Source organism: Mobula birostris, chromosome 2, assembly GCF_030028105.1.
Source record: "Mobula birostris isolate sMobBir1 chromosome 2, sMobBir1.hap1, whole genome shotgun sequence".
Classification (NCBI taxonomy): domain Eukaryota; kingdom Metazoa; phylum Chordata; class Chondrichthyes; order Myliobatiformes; family Myliobatidae; genus Mobula; species Mobula birostris.
In genome coordinates this window covers 19127351-19151627 of record NC_092371.1, presented here as the reverse complement: position 1 = coordinate 19151627, position 24277 = coordinate 19127351, and the positions used below count along the sequence as shown (strand labels likewise).

Genomic DNA, 24277 nt, shown 5'->3' with positions numbered 1-24277 from the left:
TAAGGAGTGAGAGAGGCGGTGGTATGTTGAATTGTTGGGTGAACAATTAGTGTTTGTTGTATTGTGGATCATGGTCTTTCTTGGGGGCTTTGCTGTTGCTTGCTTGGTGGGTGAAGGGTACTGATGCTTTTTGCAAGAGTGGGGGAGGGCGAGGGTTGTTGCTTTACTGCTGCTTGTGCAAGGGAGGGGGGAGTAGACGGGCTTTGGGGTTCTAACTTCTTAACTGTCACTCATTCTTTGGAGCACTCTTCAGTTTTTGTGGATGTCTGCAAAGAACAAGAATTTCAGGATGTATGTTGTATACGTTTCTCTGATATTAAATGGAACTATTGAACTGTTGATTATGTTGGCTGATTTACTGAAGTAGCAAGAAATATAAACAGTGGGGAACTTCTTGCCCTTTGTCCACGGATATACGTTGGGCCACAAGGAATCCTATTGTGAAAGCCAGTGATTGCTGATCCACTCACGGTCTTGATTAACCTGGAATGGTCATTCAGCCCTCCAGGCATCCTGGAATGGTCATTCAGCCCTCCAGGCATCCTGGAACCCACCTTAGCTTGAAGTGGAGAATGACATCCAGAGTCTAGGCCTCCGTCCATGATTGAAAACCAGCAATGCAGACTTGTGCTGAAGGACATCGATGGATTTTGGGCTGTCACAGGTCAGTAGTTCCTGGGATCAGGTGTTAGTGATTGGCAAGCCCGTGTTTGAACCTGGAGTTTGAGATCCCATCATCAGCTAGCTTGGGAGTCAATACCAAAGTTCACATAATTTTATAAACTTCCATCAGGGCTCCACTCAGTCTCTGTTGCTCCAGTAAAACAACCCAAGTTTGCCCAACCTCTCCTTATAGCTCATACCCTCAAATCCAGGCAATTTTCTGGCAGCTACAGCCACACTTGTCGAATATTCTTAAAGCTCAAAAACAATCCAAAGTCTCCCTTGATGTTTGCAAACACCATCAATTCTTACTCTGCATTCTGCTCTGTCTTTGGTGTGTATCCAGGGCTAGAGCCATCAAACGTACCCTTTCATTCCCAGAATCATTCCCATGAAACTGCTCCAGATCTCTCCAATGCCAGCACATCTGTTTTTAGGTATGGGGACCAAAACTGCTCACAATACTCCAAGTGTGGTCTGACCAATGCCTTGTAAAGCCTCAACATTAAATTCTTGCTCTTATATTCTACTCCTCTCAGAAGGAATGCTAACATTGCATTTGCCTTCCTCACCATCGACTCAGCCTGCAAGCCAACCTCTAGGGAATTTTACACAAGGACACACTAGTCCCTTTGCACCTCTGATTTTTTTCAATTTTCTCCCCGTTTAGAAAATAGTTTATTTCTTCTACTAAAGCACATCTCCATACACTTCCTGACACAGTGTTCCATCCACCACTTTTTTACTCATTCTCCCAATCTGTTTGAGTCCTTTTGCAGCCTACCTGCCCTTCCACCTATCTTTGTCTCATCCACAAACTTAGCTTCAAAGCCATCAATTCTGTCACCCAAATCATTGACATATGTATGACGTGAAGAGAAGCAGTCCCCGCATTGACTCCTGTAGAACACCACTAGGCATCGACAGCCAACCAGAAAAGACCCCCTTTATTCCCACACTTTGCTTCCTGCTAGTCAGCCATTCCTCTATCCATGCTGGTATCTTTCCCGTAATTCCATGAACTCTTATCTTGTTAAACAGCCAAATAAAACACATCGAAAGAGAATAGAGGAAAAAGTGATGTGCTATAGGCAAGTTATTTCAACATCAGTTGTTGAGAATGTTAGAAACTCTTATTAAGAATGTGCAATCAGACACTGAGAAAATCATAACTAGGCAAAGGCAATGTGATGCTATAAGTGCACAATCATGATTAACTTAATATTTATAATGAGAAAAGTAGGCTCTGCAGGGGATTGATAGTTGTAGCACATATAGAATCTCAAAATATTTGATGTCTCACTCCTAATGTAAATGCTTATAGGCCTGTAATGATGTAAGAATATATTAGAGTGCCGGCTGGTGGCGCAATGACATCAGTGCCGGACCTGGGTTCAAAACCAGTCAGGTCCACTCCCGAGTACGCTTTCCATCCGTGCCGGGTTGAGTGTCGAGATCGCAACTCAACCTCATAAAATAAGGGGAAAATGCTGCGAAAATGTCTGTGTGGGGAGTGGCGCGCCACACAGTCTCTCTCTCTCTGTCTCTCGTTCCGCGCCTTGTAAAAAGCCATGAAAAAGACATCATCACAGATGCACGTACGCAGGATGACAGATTTCCTCCTATGTTTTCCATTCTTCCCATCCAGTCTTGCTAACTCTCAAAGTAATCCAATTAATCCCAGTTTTCTAACAACGACGCACTCTCACTTTCCTGTCAACTCCCTCAATTCTCCAATACATATCTACACTAGAGACAAAAGGCAGTTGATAATTAGCCTACTAACCTGTACATTTTCAGGACATGAAAGGAAACCAGAGCACACCGAGAAACCAGGACAGTCACGGGGAGAACATACAAACTCCACACAGACAGCACCAGAGGTCAGAATGAAACCAGGGCTGTTGGAGCTGTGTAAGGAGCTATGATGGGCATTATGGTAGCATAGTTGTTAGCACGACACTACTACAGCTCAGGGTCTTCCAAAGTTTGGAGTTCAATTCTGGCACCGTTCTGTAAGGAGTCGCTGTCTGTCCTCCACATGGAATGCTTGGGTGTTCCTCAGATGCTCCAGTCTCCTCCCGCAGTCCAAAGACATACCAAGTAAGCTATTTAGTTATTGTAAATTGACCCGTTATTAGGTTAAGGTTAATTGGGATTGTGGGGTTGCTGGGGCGGTGTGGCTTGAAGGGCAGTAAGAGCCTCTGTGCTGTAACACTAAATAAATAAAATATAAAGCACTAGTGCTAACTAGCTGCTGCCATCCTTTCATTAATATATTAATGGTGGCCAAGTGGTTAAGGCGTTCATCTAGTGATCTGAAGGTCGCTAGTTCGAGCCTCAGCTGTGGCAGCGTGTTTGTGTCCTTGAGCAAGGCACGTAGCAACACATTGCTCTAGCATCTGTGCGAGGAGTGGCGCCCCACGCAGACTTTCAACCTGCACCTTGTAAGGCATGAAAATGCCCGATGCAAGGCCTCTCATGGTCTGAGTCGACGTTCCGCCCTTCCCATTAATGGTTTGTTACATGGATTACTACCAGGTCCTCAGCTAATGGTCTTGGTGAATAAGCAACATGCAATGTTTCCATGTCTGCTAAACACGCAATACCAAGAGAAAGAGTGAACTATGAGGTGCACAAAGAGTTTGCAAAGTATTGTAGGTATATTAAATGAGGGAACAGGATAGTAGCAGACTTAGCATTACTTGAGATTGTATGCAATCACTCGCTTTGGTAGAAATAATGAACAATACTATAGCGAATTCAGTGATAAGAAATTTTGAAGCACACACACAAAATGCTGGAAGAACTCAGCAGGCCAGGCAACATCTCTGGAAAAAAGTACAATCAATGTTTCAGGCCATCCTGCTGAAGGGTCTCAGTGCGAAATATCGACTGTTCTTTTTTCCATAAATGCTGCCTGGCCTGCTGAGTTCCTCCAGCATTTTGTGTGCGTTGCTCAGATTTCCAGCATCTGCAAATTTTCTCTTCTTTGTGATAAGAAATTTGAAGTTCGAGTGCTGATGTACAGAGAAATCCTTTTTTTAAAGGAAGTGAAATGTCTTATGCAAACACTAGATAGATTATTTGTTGCAAAGGACTTGAGGTACAAATGCATGGAAGCTTTTCTGCAAAGTAACTGTGCAGTGAAACCACTGTTAAACTATTGCAAGTTTCAATCTAATTACCTAAGGAATAATATGTTTGCTTTGAGTGGGCTTCCATGCCGTAATGGGTTACAAAACAAGATTAGGCAGCACAGCTGCACAACCCTCCCTAATGAGCTTAAAGCATTCTATGCATGTTTTGAACAGAATGTTACCACCCATCCTGACAGCTTCCATAAGCCTTAATGACTACTGCCCAGTGGCTCTGACATTCACGGAAATGAAGTGCTTTGACAGGCTGGTCATGCTGCGTATTAATTCTAGCCTCTCAGACAACTTATTCTCGAGAGGGTATTCTCGAGAGGGAGGGCAAGAATCCAGATGTTGTGGTCTATGTAGGGACCAACGACGTGGGTAGGAAGAGTGAGGGGGTCCTGCATAGTGAGTTCAGGGAGTTAGGTGCGAAGCTGAAGGGCAGGACCTCCAGGGTAACAATCTCAGGATTGCTACCTGTGCCACGTGCGAGTGAGGCGAGGAACAGAAGGATTATACAGATCAATACGTGGCTGAGAGGATGGTGCAGGAGGGAGGGCTTCAGGTTTTTAGATAATTGGGCTTTGTTCCAGGGAAGGTGGGATCTGTTCCGACGGGACGGTTTACACCTGAACTGGAGGGGTACTAACTTTCTTGCAGGAAAGTTTGCTAGTGCTGTTTGGGGGGGTTTAAACTAAATTTGCAGGGGGCAGGGATCCAGAATGTGAGAGAGGATAGTGAGATGAAGTATAAAGGACAGGTGGGGATTACACGGTTCCGGAATATTAAGTGTGAAGTAGAGAAAGGTGAGGCGGAACGAGTGATAAGGAGGATACATGTGCAGAGGGATGGTCTGACAGAGCATGGAGTTAAATGTGCAGAAAGAGTAAGTAAATTTAAGAAGGACAACAAAATTCAAGGGGCGTGTAGCCCAGTGAGAGTTCAGGGAGCTGGGTTATGCACAATAGGCAGCGATTTAAACAGAGAGAGGAGAAATGGGTTAAAAATTCTATATCTGAATGCACGAAGTGTCAGAAATAAGGCGGATGAGCTTGAAGTACGATGCGAATGGGTAACTATGATGTTATTGGGATAACGGAGACATGGCTGCAGGGGGATCAGACCTGGGAATTGAATGTACAAGGGTAGACGTGCTATCGAAGGGACAGAAAGGTGGGCAGAGGGGGTGGGGTGGCCCTGTTGGTGAGGAATGAGATTCAGTCCCTTGCAAGGGGGGACATGGAATCAGGAGAAGTAGAGTCAGTGTGGATAGAACTGAGGAACAGTAAGGGCAAAAAGACCCTAATAGGTGTTATCTACAGGCCCCCAAACAGTAGCATGGATATTGGGTGCCAGTTGAATAGGGAGTTAACAATGACATGTGGCAAAGGAAATGTCGCAGTAGTTATGGGGGATTTCAACATGCAGGTGAACTGGGAAAATCAGGTTGGTACTGGACCCCAGGATAGGGAGTTTGTAGAATGCCTACAGGATGTATTTTTGGAGCAGCCTGTACGAGAGCCGGCCAGGGATAAGGCTATTCTGGATCTAGCGTTGTGCAATGAACAGGATTTGATAAATGATCTTGAAGTAAAGGAGCCATTAGGAGGTAGTGACCATAATATGATAAGTTTTTATCTGCAAGTTGAGAGGGATAAGGGCAGATCAGAAGTGTCAGTATTGCAGTTGAACAAAGGAGACTATGGAGCCATGAGGGAGGAGCTGGCCAAAGTTGACTGGTCGGATATCCTAGCAGAAAAGGCAGTGGAACAGAAATGGCAGGTATTCTTGGGAATAATGCACAAGGTGCAAAATCAGTTCATCCCTTGGAGAAGGAAGGATTCAAAGGGGGGAAAGTGGCCACAGTGGTTGACAAAGGAAGTCAGAGATAGCATAGCATTAAAAAAGAAGTATAACAGAGCTAAGGTGAGTGGGAAGACGAATGATTGGGAAATTTTTAAGGAGCAACAGAACTTAACTAAAAAGGCGATACGGGGAGAAAAAATGAGGTATGAACGCACGCTAGCTAGGAATATAAAGGAGAAGAGCAAAAGTTTTTTTAGGTATGTGAAGAGAAGGAAGATAGTTAAGAACAATGTTGGGCCCTTGAAGAATGAATTGGGAGAAATTGTTATGGGAAACAGAGAAATGGCAGACGAATTTAATAAGTACTTTGGATCTGTCTTCACTAGGGAAGACACAAACAATCTCCCAGATGTATGGATGGGCCAAGGACATAGGGTAACAGAGCAACTGAAACAGATTGACATTAGGAAGGAAACGGTGGTGAGTAGACTGATGGGACTGAAGGCTAACAAATCCCCAGATCCAGATGGTCTGCATCCTAGGGTACTAAAGGAGGTGGCTCTGGAAATTGTGGATGCATTGGTGATCATTTTCCAATGTTCCTTAGATTCAGGATCAGTTCCTGAGGATTGGCAAATGGCTAATGTTATCCCACTTTTTAAGAAAGGAGGGAGGGAGAAAACAGAGAACTATCGCCCTGTTAGCCTAACATCAGTAGTGGGGAAGATACTAGAGTCCATTATTAAAGATGAAATAGTGGCATATCTTGATAGCAGTTATAAGATTGGGCCGAGCCAGCATGGATTTACCAAGGGCAAATCATGCTTGACTAATCTATTGGAGTTTTTCGAGGATGTAACCAAGAAGATAGACATGGGAGGTCCAGTGGATGTGGTATACATGGACTTTCAGAAGGCATTTGATAAGGTACCACATAGGAGATTGGTGGGTAAAATCAGAGCTCATGGCATTGGGGGGAGGGTATTGACATGGATAGAAAACTGGTTGGCAGATAGAAAGCAAAGGGTAGCAGTGAATGGGTGTTTCTCGGAGTGGCAGGTGGTGATTAGTGGGGTGCCATAGGGCTCGGTATTGGGACCACAGCTGTTTACAATTTACGTCAATGATTTAGAGGAAGGCATTGTGAATAACATCAGCAAGTTTGCTGATGATACTAAGCTGGGTGGCAGTGTGACATGTGATGAGGATGTTAGGAGAATTCAAGGTGACTTGGATAGGCTGGGTGAGTGGGCAGAAACTTGGCAGATTGCGTTTAATGTGAATAAGTGTGAGGTTATTCACTTTGGGAGCAAGAACAGGAAGGCAGATTATTATCTGAACGCTGTGGAGTTAGGTAAGGGAGAAATACAAAGAGATCTAGGAGTACTTGTTCATCAGTCTCTGAAGGTGAATGAGCAAGTGCAGCAGGCAGTGAAGAAGGCTAATGGAATGTTGGCCTTTGTTACAAAGAGAATTGAGTACAAGAGCAAGGAAATCCTTTTGCATTTGTACAGGGCCCTGGTGGGAACACACCTGGAGTATTGTGTGCAGTTTTGGTCTCCAGGGTTAAGGAAGGACATCCTGGCTGTGGAGGAGGTGCAGCGTAGGTACACTAGGTTAATTCCTGGGATGTCCGGACTGTCTTACGCAGAGAGGTTAGAGAGACTGGGCTTGTATACGCTGGAATTAAGGAGATTAAGGGGGGATCTGATTGAGACATATAAGATTATTAAGGGATTGGACAAGATAGAGGCAGGAAATATGTTCCAGATGCTGGGAGAGTCCAGTACCCGAGGGCATGGTTTAAGAATAAGGGATAGGTCATTTAGGACAGAGTTGAGGAGAAACTTCTTCTCCCAGAGAGTTGTGGAGGTGTGGAACGCGCTGCCTCAGAAGGCAGTAGAGGCCAATTCTCTGGATGCTTTCAAGAAGGAGCTAGATAGGTATCTTATGGATAGGGGAATCAAGGGTTATGGGGACAAGGCAGGAACCGGGTATTGATAGTAGATGATCAGCCATGATCTCAGAATGGCGGTGCAGGCTCGAAAGTCCGAATGGTCTACTTCTGCACCTATTGTCTATACAGCCAACTGCAATTTACTTAACAATGAGACAGGAGTATGGCAGATGCCAACTTCCTGACACTACACTCAACACTGATGCATCTGGACTGTAAGTATAGTACAACTACATTAAACTATTATTTATTGACTACAGCCCCACTTTCAGTACGAGAATAATAAGCCAACTCATCTCCAAACTCCAAAACTATGCTTTGAAAAGGGATCCTTGATTTCTTGACAAGACAACTATACTCCTGCCACGATTATTCTCAACACTAATGCCCCATAGGACTGGATCGTCAGCCGCCTGCTGTGCTGCCTACACACTCACAGCTGCAGGGCCAGATCCTGCTCCAACTCTATCTCAAAATTTGCAGATAATACCATCACAGGGGGCTGTATCTCAAATAACAATGAACCAGAGTACAGCAAGGAAATAGAGAGCCTGGTGACATGGTGGCTAGACAGCAAAAGAAAAGAGCAGTAGGGTAGTGCACATGCTCCTGTCTACATCAGCAGTGCTGAGATCAAAAGGGTTGAGAGGCTCAAGTTCCTTGGAATGAACATCATCAATAGCCTGTCCTAGATACCACAGCCATGAAACCTACATTCACTGGTAGCTAAAGGATTTGACATGTCCGCAGTGACTCTCACTAATTGTTATCAATGCACCAGAGAAAGCATCCTTTCCAGATGTATCATAGCTTTGTATGGCAACTGCTCTGCCCAGGACAGCAGAAAATAACTTAGATAGTTAAGGACACTGTTGAGCAAATGGAAACCACCCTCTCCTCCTTTGACTTTGTCTACACTTCTTGCTGACTTGGTAAAACAGCCAACATAATCAAATACTGTATCCACTGCAGATATTTTGTCTTCTCCCCCTCCTATTAGGTAGAAGATATAAAAGCACACACCCTAGGCTTGTAAACAACTTCTATCCTGCTGTTATAAGACTATTGAATGGACTCTTGTATAGTAAGATGGATTATTGACCTCTCAATCTGCCTCATCATGTCCGAAAACATCTACCTGCAAAACACTTTCCTTTTGCTGTAACACATTTTCTTCTGCCGTGTACTACCTCAATGCACTGTTGTAATGAATTGTTCTGTACCAATGGCACACAAGCCAAGTTTTTTTTTACTGTACTTTGGTACATCTGACAGTAATAAAGTAATTTGCTGATAAACCAATGCCAATTTGCCAATTTACCTTGATTCCCTGATGACTGAAAAAAGGTGTTTTCCTTGAAAATGATTGTCCTATGTTTACTAGAATAATAGTCAAAGAACTGCAGAGTTAAGGCTGATTTATACTTCTGTGTCAAATGTACGCCGTAGGTATGGCATAGCCGTGAACCCTATGCTGTACTCTACGCAAACCATACGCTGTAGCCTAACGTGCACCTCTCCCAAAATATAACTATGCATCGCGGCAATGCAGACCGAAACAACTGTGATTGGTCCGCTTGGTAGCATCACATTTCCTCCTACGCTGCAATAGCTTCCCATTGGGCAACTGAAGGGCAGGGATGGAACTCTGGCTGCAATGCTTTCCATAAAGCTTTACAGACCTCCGAAATTACGGAGGTTTCTTTTACGAAAGACCTACATTAGTACCTGTTTTTGTTAACCAAAAGAGGATTTTCGTTTTTACGAAAAAAGGCGCTCGCTTTAAACTTGTTTACCCCGAGAAAGACTACCATGACCATGAAGCCTTGTGCGGGCAGGTGTGTAAGCGTGCGTGACGTGCCGATTTTTTTTGACACATCGACTTTGGCTCAAAAATTCTCGATTATGTTAAGTGATAACAATGTACATACAGAAAATTCACCCTCCTTCAGTTTCAGTCGCCATTGTTTGAAGTTTGAGTTTCTTTGTGTTGAGTTTCAACACAAAGAAACTCAACACAGTGGTATAGAAACCCTACCGCCAACTAACATTTTGGCAGTGAATTGCAGAGCGACGCAGATACACCCACGCACAAGTATAAATGCTCACAACGGCGTAGCCCACTTGCATAGGCTATGGCGTAAGCTAGTACACACAAGTATAAATCAGCCTTTGTACAGCATGCAAACAGGCCATTTGCCTGAACTGGTCCATACAGACCAAGATGCCATATCAATGCTTATCCAACTTGTCAACATTTGGCCCATAACTTTCTAACCCACCCTATCCATGTACCTATTCAAATGTATCCTAAACGGTATTAAGATACCTGTTTTAACCACTTCCTCTGGCACCTTCATCCATGAATTGACAATCCTCTGGATTAAAAGTTGCCCCTCAGATGCCTATTAAACCTCTCCCCTTTTGCCTTAGCACTATGCCCTCTAGTTCTTGATTCACATAACCTCGGATAAAGTCTGGGTGCATTCATCTGATCTATACTCCTCTTGAGTTTAGGAAAGTGAGAATTCATCTGAATTATATACTGCCCCATATGCGAATGCAGTCAGTCTTTATCTGAGGTTATGTATGGGAATCAAGAGGGCATAGTAGTGTACCGTTCAGATGGATGCTATTACAGAGCAAGTGATTTGGGATCCGGCCACCATCAGTAAGGACTTTGTGGGTTTACCCCAGCTGCTCCAATTTCCTCTCACATTCCAAAGATGTGTGGGTTAGGATTAGTGTGTTGTGGGCATACTGTATTGGTACTGGAAGGGTAGCGACACTCATGGGCTCCCCCAGCACAATCTATGAACAGCGTTGGTCATTGACATAAAACAATGCATTTCAGTGTTGCTTTGATGTACGTACATGTGACCAATTGTTGTTTTGGTCCTATAACTACTGATGGTTTTATACCTATAACTACTGATAACACCCAAAGCCAGAAGATAGATCTAAGCCAGAACTCAAAATAAAACTTTATTTAGTAAAACCATGCAACTATAAAAAACTCAAAACTCTATTGTACATCCCTAAGCACGACTACTTAAATGATTTACCCAAGTACATTCAAGACACTTATAGGAACAATGACCAATCAGTGAAAGTCAGCCTGGGATTGGTTGTCAGCTGGCCAATAGGTGTTGGTTGTTTCAGCTTGCTGTAACACCTCTATCTTGAAAGTGACGACCTGCAGGATTTGAGCCAAGTATTGATTTGGATTAGACTGGGTTAGACTAGCAATCCGCCCTTTGTAGTGGCTGCAGCTTTTCACTTTCTTATGCAATGAAGCTTACAGCTGTGCTGGCAATGCTAGTTGGTTCGGTTGGGGTAAATTGAAGCCTTCAAGGAGGAGATGAAGATGCAGCAGTGTGATGGATAATCTGCCCTCGGGAGTACATGCCCACAACTGGTTGCTGTAACATGCCAGCAATATCCATCTGTGATAACTTTGTAGAGCGCTTCCCCCATTTGTTTGACAGTCTTACTTGGTAGCCGGGATCTTGCCCATTGTGATGCTGTGTGACCCAAACTGTAGCTCCAGGCTTGAATGACTTCACCTGTCAATTAAGGTCCATGTGTTGCCTTTGGGTACCTGCCCATCTGCAGTCTAGGATCTTGGACGCTGTGGCAGCATTGCATCCAACACTGTGCGCAGTTTTCTTCACAAAAGCGCTTCAGCTGGAAACATCCCCTTGAACCTTGGATGTGATGTAAACTGTATGTCAGCAGAAATGTTTTGAGAGCCTCGGACAATGCTCCATCCGCTCCTGATTTCAGAAGTGACCATTTGAAGGTATCCCCAAATCTCTCTGCTTGGCTATTGGACTGTGGATAATATAGGGTTGTGCAGATGTGGATAATTCCACTGTTCTGGCAGAATACAGCAAACTGCTGTGACCTGACAGGGCCATTATCAGAAACAAGTGTTTCTAGTATCCCAGCATGCTGAAAATTTACAGCAGCATTTGAATAGTAGCCCCTGTTATTGTTGACATCACAGAAAATATTTCAGGCCATTTGAAATAGGTGTCAAACAGGACAAGGCAGGTACACCTGTTGATTGGGTAACAAAGTCAATATGTACTTGACTCCAAGGTCTGGTAACCTGAGACCATGGTTGAGAATTGGCTCTACTTGGATTCTTTGCTGCCGTAGAGCACTGAGTACACTGCTTGCAGACGGATGTGATATCTTCATCTGTGCCCAGCCAGTACACAATGATTCTTGCTTGGGCTTTCATTCGATTGAAGTCCTGATGACTACAGTGGAATTGTTACAGTACTTTTGGTCAAGGTGTTTGTGGAATCATTATTCTGTCTCAAAACATTAAGCACGACTTCACATTTGAGAGTGATGTACTCTATGATGTTGATAGAAGGGGATGAAATCTTTCTCACCTTTGACTGGCCATCCATCAATGAGGTACCTGGTGATATGCTGAAGAAAAGGATCTGAAGCCATTTCTGCTCTTGTCAACCATGTCTGGAACTCCTTCAGCAGCATCTGATACAACCTGGTGAACTTTATAATCAATTGAAATCATAGCCATGACTGCTTTGTTTTCAGTAATCTGCTGATTTATAAGTCTGGAGAGGGCTTCTGCCTGACTAAGTTCTTGGGTTGATTTGTACTTGATTTCAAAATTATTGCCCACCTTTGCAGATGTTTAGCTGTATACACCTGGATGCCTTTCTTAGACCTGAAGAAGGACAGCAGTGGTTTGTGATCAATAAGGAGAGTGAAGCATCTGCCATGATCTTCTTGTGTAATTTCCTTATTGTAAAGATGATTCCCAAGGCTTCCTTCTCAATTTGTCCATCGTTCCTTTCAGCTGCAGTCAGTAAACTGACTGCATGCATGACAGCTTTTTCAGAATGATCAGGAATGATATGGGATAGACAGCTCCCACCCATATTTGGATGCATCCATAGTTTTGTCTGATCTGTGCCAATGACAATAATGTCTTTGAGGTAAGAAGCAACACCACCAGTACCACTCAGGATGCTGTCCATAAGCTGTCGGAAAATTGAAGAAACCACCCTTGCCCCAAAAGGCAGACAGCAGAAGGAAAACAATCCATTATGTGTTGTAAAGATGGAATGCTCCTATGACTTTTCTGCCACTTCTGCCTGAACGTAGGCTTCAGTCAAGCCCAACTTCGCAAAGTAACGACCACTGTTCAATTTTGCAAAGATTTCTGTCGGTACCGGTAATGGGTATTGGTGTGTCTTCACAGCTAGCTGCATTGAGGCCAGCTGAGAAGTCTGTACACAACCTCACTGTCCTGTTGGCTTTCTTGATAATGACTATTGGAGCTGCCCAACGTGAGCAGTTAGTCACACCAGCTTGCTGCAGTCGGTCTGGATCAACTGGTAAGGCTGCGTGTGGTACTGTTTTGTTTAGAGTAGATGACTAGCTTTGCATCTGGATGGAGATGGATTTCTGCTTAGAGTTTGGTGCAGCAACCTGAATCTTCTTGAAACACTGCTGCATAGTGCTGTTGCAGTTGTTGTTGTATGGTCTGCATACTGATGGCTGCATGGCATCGACTGATATGATTTGAACCGCCAATGTCTTCATACAGACCTGATTCAGAGGAATGCTCCAGAGATCAAGCATATCCATCAAGTCAATGCCAAGGACAGTCAGATCCGGCTGGTCTGTTAGGTAACACACACTATTAACTTGGTTGCTGTTCGGCCTCACCATGCAGTATAGTACTCTCCACCATGTGTGATGCAGAGTATATTGACTGGCTGCATCACAACCTGGTATGGAAACACCAATGCCCTTGATTGGAAAATCCTACAAAAAGTAATGGATACCTCTCAGTCCATCACAGGTGAAGCTTTCCCCACCATTGAGCACATCTACATGAAGCAATATCACAGGAAGACAGCATCCTTCATCGAGGACCCCTCATCACTCAGGTCACTGCTGAAGTTACAGGAGCCTCATGACTCACACCACTGGGTTCACAACCAGCTATTACTCTTCAACCTTGAACCAGAGGGGATAACTTCACTTGCCCCATCACTGAATTGTTTCCACAGCCAATAGACTCACTTTCGAGGACTCTTTTTCTCATGTTCTTGATATTTATCGTTCATTTATTTTTTATTATTTCTTTTTTTTTGTATTTGCAGTTTTTTTTTGTCTTTTGCTCTGTGATTGAACATCCACATTGGTGTGCTCTTTCGTTGATTCTATTATGGTTATTATTCTATTATGGATTTATTGAGTATGCCTGCAAGAAAATGGATCTCAGGTTTGTGACATATATGTAGTTGATAATAAATTTGCTTTGAACTTTGAGTTTGCCTGTCAGCTGGAGGGTTCCACCCAATGCATAGTAAGTGGAGAGATGAGTTGAGTTGACTGGTGGGGACCCAAGTGCCTACGATGTGCGTTTGGTGATAACAGTGATGTCTGATGTGCTATCAAGTTTTAGCTTAGCCAACTGATTGCTGAAAAATATGTTGATGTATCATCTCCTTGGGGCGAAGTCAACTTTGAATGTAACTGTTAAACTCCAAGTAGATTTTGATGGCTTTTGAAACTACTTGCCCTTATGTTTCACTGACCTGGACGATGGCAAAAAAATGGCAAAAGCCATCTTTGTGGCCATGGCATTGGCATTTGCTGTAAATGTGTCTCTTGTATTGCTAGTTTCTTTGGTAATGCTGTGCACTACAGTTTCAACAAGCTGTGTTTGTCCACTAGGAGATCAGATGAATAATAATGTCTGTGCCATTGGAAACTGCATTTGACATAGTGCTGCTTGGTCAGGTTGGTGTTGTGTTTCGGGATGATCAAACACAGGCATTCTTGAGCGGTAGCTTGTTGAGTCATATCAAGGTCTTGCTCCATTCTGGCCAGGATCCATTTGTGAATGTCTGCATTTCCAGGTGCCTGAATCCATAACTAAAATTCAGCCACTTAAACAGTGATTCAGTCATGTTACCCAGCTTGAACTTCTCATATTCACAATTGATGACCCTTGCATATGCAATGAAGTCATCAGCGTAGTACTTAATGAGCTTTCGGCAATAGTAGTGACCACTGAAGAGAGATGACTGCTTTCCAACAATGCTTCTTAGCTGTCAGACAGTTTTGTCAAATGATAGGTCACTGGGTTCTTTGGCAGAATGAAGTTGAAATAACACTCATATTCAGCAGTACCCAATTTTCGGAGCGAAGCACACATCTTCTACGGGTTGCTTTTTCTGGTGAACTTGATCTGGAATATATCTTTGTATCATTTGAACCATGATTCAAACATATCTCCCAATAACAGCATCAAACTTGAAATTGGTAATGGACTTAACAACTGACACGCATGAGTTCTGTTCAGTGTTCGACATCAACGTTGTTGGACTCACTGATAACCTGCAGGTCAGGGTTTCGATTAACTTCAGCTGGGCCATTTCAGCTTGAACTTGCTGCTGTTGTAGAATTCCACATAAGCCTTCTGCTGAAATGTCATGTTGATATAATCTAGCAGCTCATCACCAATCTGCTGTGTTTGCTCACTTATAACTACTGACGAGACCTGAAGCCAGGAGCTAAAACAAAGCTGGAACGCGAAATAAACCTTTAGTCAGTAAAATCACAAACAAGGGAGAATCTGCAGATGCTGGAAATCCAAGCAACACATCCAAAATGCTGGAGGAACTCAGCAGGCCAGGCAGCACCTGTGGAAAAAAGAACAGTCAATGTTTCCTGCTGAAGGGCTTCGGCTCAAAACATCAACTGTACTCTTTTCCATAAACGCTGCCTGGCCTGCTGAGTTCCTCCAGCATTTTGTGTGTGTTGCATCAGTAAAACCACACAACTACAATAATCTCGAAACTCCACTGTACATCCCATTCAGGATTATATAAATGGATTACCCAAGAACATTCGAAACATTTTCGGAACAGAGACCAACTAGTGAAAGTCAGCCTGGTATTGGTTGTCAGCTGTCCAATGGACGTTGGCTGTTTTTGGTACACCATAATACAAACAAAACTAATCTTTAACTTTATCTAAATATAACATTCTGAAAGGGTTTGACGGGGTAAATGTTGAGAAGTTGTTACCTCAGAATGGACTGTTAAGAATTAGTGAATAAGGTCTCAGAATAGGAGATTGATTATAATGCACAGAGATAACATTTATTTTAATGAAGAAATTGAGTTAATTTTGAATTCCTAGTCCCAGTAAGGTAGACTCCCAGTCATGAATGTATCAAAGACTAAAACAGAGAGCCTTTTAAATCGCAAACAACTCGAATTCTGCAGATGCTGGAAATTCAAGCAACACACATCAAAGTTGCTGGTGAACGCAGCAGGCGAGGCAGCATCTCTAGGAAGAGGTACAGTCGACGTTTCAGGCCGAGACCCTTCGTCAGGACTAACTGAAGGAAGAGTTCGTAAGAGATTTGAAAGTGGGAGGGTGAGGGGGAGATCCAAAATGATAGGAGAAGACAGGACGGGGAGGGATGGAGCCAAGAGCTGGACAGGTGATTGGCAAAGGGGATATCTGTCCACCAGAGAAAGCAGGATCTCCCAGTGGCCACACATTTTAATTCCACATCCCATTCCCATTCTGACATGTCTATCCATGGCCTCCTCTACTGTAAAGATGAAGCCACACTCAGGTTGGAAGAACAACACCTTATATTCTGTCTGGGTAGCCTCCAACCTGATGGCATGAACATTGACTTCTCTAACTTCCGCTAATGCCCCACCTCCTCCTCGTACCCCATCCGTTATTTATTTTTATACACACATTCTTTCTCTCATTCTCCTTTTTCTCCCTCTGTCCCTCTGACTATACCCCTTGCCCATCCTCTGAGTTTCCCCCCCCCTTGTCTTTCTCCCCAGACCTCCTATCCCATGATCCTCTCATATCCCCTTTGCCAATCACCTGTCCAGCTCTTGGCTCCATCCCTCCCCCTCCTGTCTTCTCCTATCATTCTGGATCTCCCTCTCCCCCTCCCCCTCCCACTTTCAAATCTCTTACGAACTCTTCCTTCAGTTAGTCCTGACGAAGGGTCTCAGCCTGAAACGTCGACTGCACCTCTTCCGAGAGATGCTGCCTGGCCTGCTCCGTTCACCAGCAACTTTGATGTGTGTTGCCTGAGCCCTTTAAATACCACAGTGTATAGGAGGATCAGACAGAAAAGTAAACAGTGATCATCCTTGGTACTGATGGACTCTTCTGCTTCTATTTCTGCAGTCAACCCTGATGAAGTTAAAGCAGGAAGGTACACAATTCAGAACTATTTGTTTGGTTAGATAATTGTGAATAATTGGTTAACAAAAGAGGAAGGATAAGAATTACAGGATTAAGACAAGAGTGGAAGAGTGAATTGTTTCAGAAACAAGACACGAGGGAATCTGCAGATGCTAGAAATTCAAGCACCACACACAAAAAATGCTGGTGAACGCAGCAGGCCAGGCAGCATCTATAGGAAGAGGTACAGTCGACGTTTCGGGCTGGGACCCTTCCCGAAATGTCGACTGTACCTCTTCCTATAGATGCTGCCTGGCCTGCTGCGTTCACCAGCATTTTTTGTGCCTGTTGTTTCTGAAACAGTCAGGGTATTCATGTGATTATTATGTCAGCTTCAAATCACATATATGAATTAAAGATTGCATCATATGATGTCTAATAATTTTATATAAGTTGTATATTATTAGATACAAATATGTTTCAGAATTAACACAGCAAACAATTTAGTAATTACCAAACTTATTCAGTTCACAGCAGGAAGTACCTATCTCATGAGCAAGATGGACCTCTAATGAACTTGTTAATTAGTAAATCTATTGCATGAAAATCCACTGGAGATGAAAGCTAGACATGGCTGGCAGGAGAATAAATGGTTAGAATCAACACTGCAGCTTAAAAACTTAGAAGAGTGGTTACATTATCAGATATTCTCACATAAATCTCTCTAATTCCAGAATACACCCGAATCACCTACAAATCAAGTTTCAGCCAGTGAATGACATGTTTTGCTGATAAGGTCAGAGTCTTCATAGAAGGTGAGGAGAAATGATGACTTGTGAATCTGGCAGCAATCAATACACTGAATAGAGGAATTGTGGAGCAGTAGAGATAGACACAATGGTTAGAAAGCCATGAGGGAATATAAAGATACAAAAATAAGAGAGTCAGTTTTTTTCAAGTGTGTAATTTTTTTAATTTTGTGTAATATTGGGAGGAACTGATATTCATGATCATCTTGCTGGACATATGTGATACAGCATTGATGAAAGGTGACAAACCAGAACAGTGGTCACTCTCAAACATTATCTCAGTCCCCAAGTCTGGATCCCTCACAAAGGCAGATAACTACCGCGGTATCAGCTTGACCTGCATCTTAGCAAAGCTGTACAATTGGATGATCTTGAACAGGATTTGCACCGCCATTGGCCCTAAGCTAAGATTCAATCAGAATGGTTTTCGGCAGAAGCTCACAACAGTAATGCAAATACTTATCTCCGTAGGATCATCGAGGAAGTCAATTAGAACAACCTACCAGCCGTGCTTACTTATATCGATTTTCGCAAAGCTTTTGACTTCATTCACCGAGGTAAAATGCTGAAGATCCTGAAAGCCTATGGCGTGCCAGACCGTCTACTGAGAGCAATAGAGTCCAGCTATACCAAAATCATGTGAAAGTTGTATCACCAGACGGAGAAACAGCAGTTTTCGAACTTCTAGCTGGTGTGCTGCAAGGAGACGCTCTGGCACCCTACACCTTTATAATCGTCCTTGATTATGCTCTACGTCAAGCTACCAAAGATCATGAAAAGCTTGGTTTTACCATAAAACCAGGGCGAACCAAAAGGGTCAGACCAGTTACACTCACAGATCTCAATTTTGCAGATGACATAGTCCTGCTCTCTGACCAGATGGAGGAAGCACAGCAGCAACCGACAAAAGTGGAAATTGAATGCAATAAGGTTGGACTTCACCTAAGTGCTAAAAAGACAGAGTACATGGCGTTTAACCGCGACGAAGGTACTCTCAAGACCGCAGAGAATGATACCATTAAGAAAGTCTTTGACTACAAGTACCTCGGGTCAGGAATGATGAGTTCAGAGAAGGACATAAAGATACGGAAGGCGCTGGCGTGGAGGGCTATGAATGACATGAAGGAAATCTGGAAGTCGAACCTGACCTGGGGGCTTAAAAAGAGGATTTTCACAACATTCATAGAGTCCATTCTCACGTACGTATGCGAGACGTGGACACTCACCAAGACGATACGAAACTCTCTAGATGGTTGCTATACACGAATGCTCCGGATGGCTCTTGATCTGAGTTGGCAACAGCACATGACGAACGTTGAGCTCTATAACAACCTGCCGATGCTCTCCACTAAAATCGAGGTGAAAAGACTGCAACTAGCGGGGCACTCTCTAGGCCACCTCGAGCTACCTGCCAACCTAGTCATCATATGGGAGCCCAAGCACGGATGAACCCTGGGCGCCCTCACAAGACTATGGTCAACATGCTCCTAGAAGACAGCGGTGCGGCTAATCTAGATGAACTGAACACACTGATGAGGGAGAGGGAGAAGTGGAGAGTCCGTCATCGTGCCCGACGCCAGCCCCCTAGGCCTGAGTCGACGTAGTAGATATTGTTGAGAACAAATTAGAAAAAAATAGGTTAAATTATTTGCACATTGAAAATTATATTTTTACTTCACATGCAAAGAAGAATATGATAATCAGAGACATGATTCAGGACATTTACAAAGACAGGTGTGAAAATAGGGCCCGAAGGATCATTGGGCACCCGAGTCATCCCAACCACAATCTACTCCAGCTGCTACCATCTGCGAAATGGGACCGCAGCATAAAAGCCAGGACCAACAGGCTCCGGGACAGCTTTTTCCACCAGGCCATCAGACTGATTAACTCACGCTGATTTTAGTGTTTTTCTATGTTACATTAGCTGTTCTATTTATTATAAATGACTATGATTGCACATTGCACATTTTGACAAAGATGTTATGTAAAGATTTTTACTCCTCATGTATGTGAAGGATGTAAGGAATAAAGTCAATTCAAATCTGTAGTGGTGTAATGTGTACTGCTGAGCAACAATTAACATCTCTGAGACCAACAAAAAGAAAGATGACTTTCCTCCCTTATATCTCTTCCCTTTCCTCCACTGGGGCTCCATAATGGCCTCAAGCTGCTCAGGTGTGCTATCAGAGATCAACCTTCTAGTGTCTGGAACCAAATAAAAAAAATTCAATACAGGATTCTAATTTTATTGAAAGGGAAGGGAAGGATGTTTTAAAATGTAGGAATTTGATATAATCTTCAAATCACATTATTTTCATGTCTTTGAGCAATCCATTAATATCAGGACATATCAAATTCAAGAGTTACTGCTTAATATCCAGAAAATTCTGATCAAAGTCATCTATGAATGGGCTCCAACCTAGACTTTAGTAGTTCAATGACTACCAGCCGATTGAATATCCTAAGATTGCTCCTGCTAGTCAATGTATTCCATTGTACTGAAACTTACTAGTGAGATTTAGAGCAAATTTAGATCATTAATGGCAGCTAGTTAAAGTCACCCTAGTAACAATGTGGTTCGAACTGCATTACAGTCTGGTATGGAGCTCCAATGCACAGGATTTCAGTGAGTTGTAAACTTGTCAGATCCATCTTGGGCACAATCCTCCCCTCCATCGAGACAATCTTCAAGAGGTACTGCCTCCAAGAAGATGACACCCCTCACTAAGGACCACACAATCCAGGACACCCCTTCTTCTCATTACTACCATCAGGTAGAAGGCACAAGAGGCTGAAGACCCACACCCAGAGATTTAGGAATGGCTTCTTCCACGCCACAATTAGAGCTATGAATGGTCCACAAACCCATAAACATAAACTCATTATTCCCTTTTCCACTATTTATTTATTTTGTAATTTTCAGTGATTTTATGCCTTTTCACTGTATTGCTGCTGTAAAACAACAATTTTCATGATATATACAGTAAACCAATGATAATAAATGTGATTCTGACAGAATAGTATGATTACTTTATCCCTGTGGGTTTATTTGAGAACACAGCTTAGTCATCTGTCGATAGTGTAGGTGGGCCTCATCCTAGCTCACTGTGGTAGCTTCCCAATGTTTCCCAAAAAGTTTCATTGGGATGGTTACAACAAAATAAGCTTAAATTGATTTGGAAATTCACGTGGTTGCAAAATGCCCTCTGCAAAATCCTGGATGAAGGTATCAGGCCAGTAGTATTGATTAATTGAAGACTGAAAAGATAGAGAGAGAGAGAAGGAGGATAGATCAAAGAGAGGAGGAAGAGGGATATTGGGTGTGTCACGACACCTACGGGGAGAAGGTAGGAGAATGAGTGTGAGAGGGAAAATAAATCAGCCAAGATCGAATGGTAGAGCAGGCTCAATGGAGCCAGTTTGTCTCATTCTGCTCCTATATTCCAAGGTCTTATTACTTTATGGATGGATGGATGGAAGATGGAAGAATGCAGAAAGTTGGAGTAAAGGAGGAAGGAAAGAGATAGCAGGAAGGGAAAAAGAAAGAATTGGAAAGAGGTAGGAAGAATGGTAAGAGAGAGAGAATGAGATGGGAAGGAGAGAGTGAGAGGGATGAGTATCAACAATATTATTCATGAACAATGTTTCTACCTGATACTTAAATATCAGGAAATTCATGAAAAATGGGACCAAAAGCAGCTCCAGCTGAAAAGACAGTTCTCTGGCCGGCTACTACCCAGACCTAACTTTGACCTGGTGACACTAGTTAAGATTAATGCATGGAGATCTGCAGAGCAGTTTGGGGCCCAATGACATACATATTGATCGTGGAGGGAGTGGGGTCTGGTTCTGTGTAATCCCAGAGGGATGAGCTAGAAGGCACCTGTTGCAGCCCACTCAAAATCACACCTCACTGCTCACAATAAGAGTGAAAAAAAAAGAATCTAAACCAGCAATATTTCCCATTCTACCAGTTTCAGCCAGAGAGGTGAAGTTAAAACACACCATCAACCCATGTACTGACTCAAGCTCAGACCTTGTATTATCTCAGCAGCTTCAGAAGGCAAGAATAACTTTTTCTCCATGAGAAAGGCAGTAGCTGATTGGAAAAATGATGCCCTTGGTAATCATTAGCAAACTAACAGACAGTGCTGCTCAGTTTGCAGAACATTTCACTATCACTAGATAATGTCTTGATTGTTTGGACACATGCAGTTACAGAAGTTCATATAAAGAGAGAAGATTGCAGAAAACTCAGTGAGGTTAGCATTAACCAGCCTGTTATCAGCAAAATAATTCCGTTCCCTGACAAAATTATCTCAATAGTTTAACCTCACCTTTCCAACATAGAGTGGCTCAGTTCCAGTGTACTCCTCCACAATGAAGAACTGATTCCAGACCCAGCCACGCCTGATACGACGGTGAGCTACCAAGCTTGCTTCAGAATGGTCTGTTTTCCAGTCTGGATGCTGCGATCTGTTCTGGGTCGAATTTGTCCCACAGTGACCCAGCATGCACAAAGCCACTGACGTGAGCCACAGAGTGGTGTGGCTGACCATGTTACCTGGCCACATTTTCGCACAGGTTAAGTTCAGGTAAGGTGGAGCCTGTTTACTGTGCCCTTCAATGCATCGATCCTCGACTGTCTCATTAATCCTTCACGCTGTCAGATGCTGAATCTGAGTGACGGTTTCATTTCTGAAGCTTTGGCTCCACAGATAAAACCCAAGTACCTACAAAAAAGCAAGATATTAATAATGAGATGCAATACTTTGACCCGTAACAGGGACATCATTTCTTGAGTGCAAATTAATTGTCATGCATTCCAGTGCATCCTGAGATTGTGGTAGGTGCTTTTAAAAATACCCTTGTTTTTCTTCTAAAGTAGACCATAATAGCTCTGTGTGCTACAATGTTTGAATTCATAAGATGAGGGAATATTGTGAAAACCTAACCTTGTGGAGTGGTGTTGCACCTTCTGAAATTAGGTCTGGGTTCTCTGTGCATATGTCACCTCTGCACAGAGAGCACAATGTACAGTCCTCCTTTCAACACAGCATGTGTAAAGGTATGTATGCTCTTGGGGACAGACAGGCACTGAAGCAGGCCCTAGTTAGAGAAGATGGGATGACAATGGCATTTCTTAAAGGACTCAACCTTATCAGAGCCAATGCAGCAAAACCCAAAATTGAACACGAAATGCCAAATGTGGCCTATCATTATCTTGTACAACTGCAATCTAGCATCTCAATCTCTACATTTCATGCCCTGATGGACAAAAGCCAGCATGCAAGAGGCCTTCTTCAGCACCTTATTCGTATATATACACACGCCACTTTGAGGGAACCATGTACTTTTACTCCTAGGTTCCTTTGTTCTCCAGTCCTCACGACTCCAACAATACTTCCTATGTCAGCTGACACTTTTCATCTCCTTATATACTAAATTTCAATGCAGCATCCTTCCAAGCCCAATCATTTCCACAGTTAAACACTTCCATATCCTGACATGCCATAACCTCTCCTTCCATCCTTGCTCTCCTATCCCGATCATCTACTATCTCCAGCCCATCACCATTCTGATGCCCAATATCCTATGCGGTCACCGCTATGACAAACGATTTTCTGAAGGTGTCAGTGCTAGGCCCATTGCTATTTCTCATCTACCACAATGTCTTGAATGAGAAAATACAAGGCATGTTTAATGAGTTTGTAGATGATGCTAAAATAAGTGGTTTTGTTGCTAAGGACTATGGTTATTCGGATCTATAAAGGGATCTTGATCAGTTGGGTAACTGCACTGAGGAATGACAAATGGAATTTACTTCTGGTAAGCGTGGTATTGTTGCGAGACAATGAGATTTGGAGTTTCACAATGAAGGATAGGATCCTGGGGAGAGCTGCGGAACTGAAGGGTGGAGGTGTGCCAGTACGTGGTTCCCTGGAAGTGGCACCATATGTAGATAGGGTGATGAAGAAGGCCTTTCGCATGCTGGCTTTTCCAGTCAGGGCATTGAGTGCAGAATTTGGGATGTTCTGTTGCAGTTGTACAAGATAATGGTGAGGCCACATTTGGAATATTGTGTTCAGTTTTGGTCAGGCTACCAGGCAAAAGATATTGGAAAGAGTGCAGAGGAGATTTATGAGGATGTCACAGGGACTTGAGGTACTGAGTTATGGAGACAGGTTGAGCAGGTTCAGACTATTTTCCATTGGAATATAGGAGCATGAGGGCTGACCATACAGAAGTGTATAATGTCATAGAGTGAATGCATCCAGTTTCTTTCCCAGGGTTGGGGAATCTCAAACCAAAGGATACAGCTTAAAGGTGAGAAGAGGGAGATTTAATCGGAGGAGGCAACTTTCTCACCCAAAAACCGGTCAGTATATGCAATGAGCTGTCAGGAGTAGTTGAGACAGGTAGATTAGCAACATGTAGAAGGTCATTAGACAGGTACATGGATAGGAATAGCTTAGAGGGAAGTGGATCAAATGCAAGCAAATGGGATGAGCTGAGATGGGATTCTGGGTCAGCGTGGACCAGTTAAACTGAACAGCTTGTTTCTATGCTGTACAACGATGACTTTGTGACTCTATCATGTCCACTGTTCACAATGGCAGGAGATTGTAGAGGGAAGACCTTTAGCTAATTAATAGCCCACATGAGTTCAA

General features: G+C 43.2%; 1 protein-coding gene across 3 annotated transcripts in view; it reads right to left on the bottom strand.

Moving 5' to 3' along the window:
• Positions 1–24277, bottom strand: part of LOC140185111 (cadherin-22-like) — a 1010842-nt gene that overhangs the window by 788006 nt on the left and 198559 nt on the right. For all 3 annotated transcript variants that reach the window (XM_072238393.1, XM_072238399.1, XM_072238408.1), the window contains exon 2: positions 21944–22339. In XM_072238393.1, coding sequence (XP_072094494.1) covers positions 21944–22180 — 237 coding nt within the window. In that variant the 5' untranslated portion in view covers positions 22181–22339. The remainder of the gene's footprint in view (positions 1–21943; positions 22340–24277) is intronic.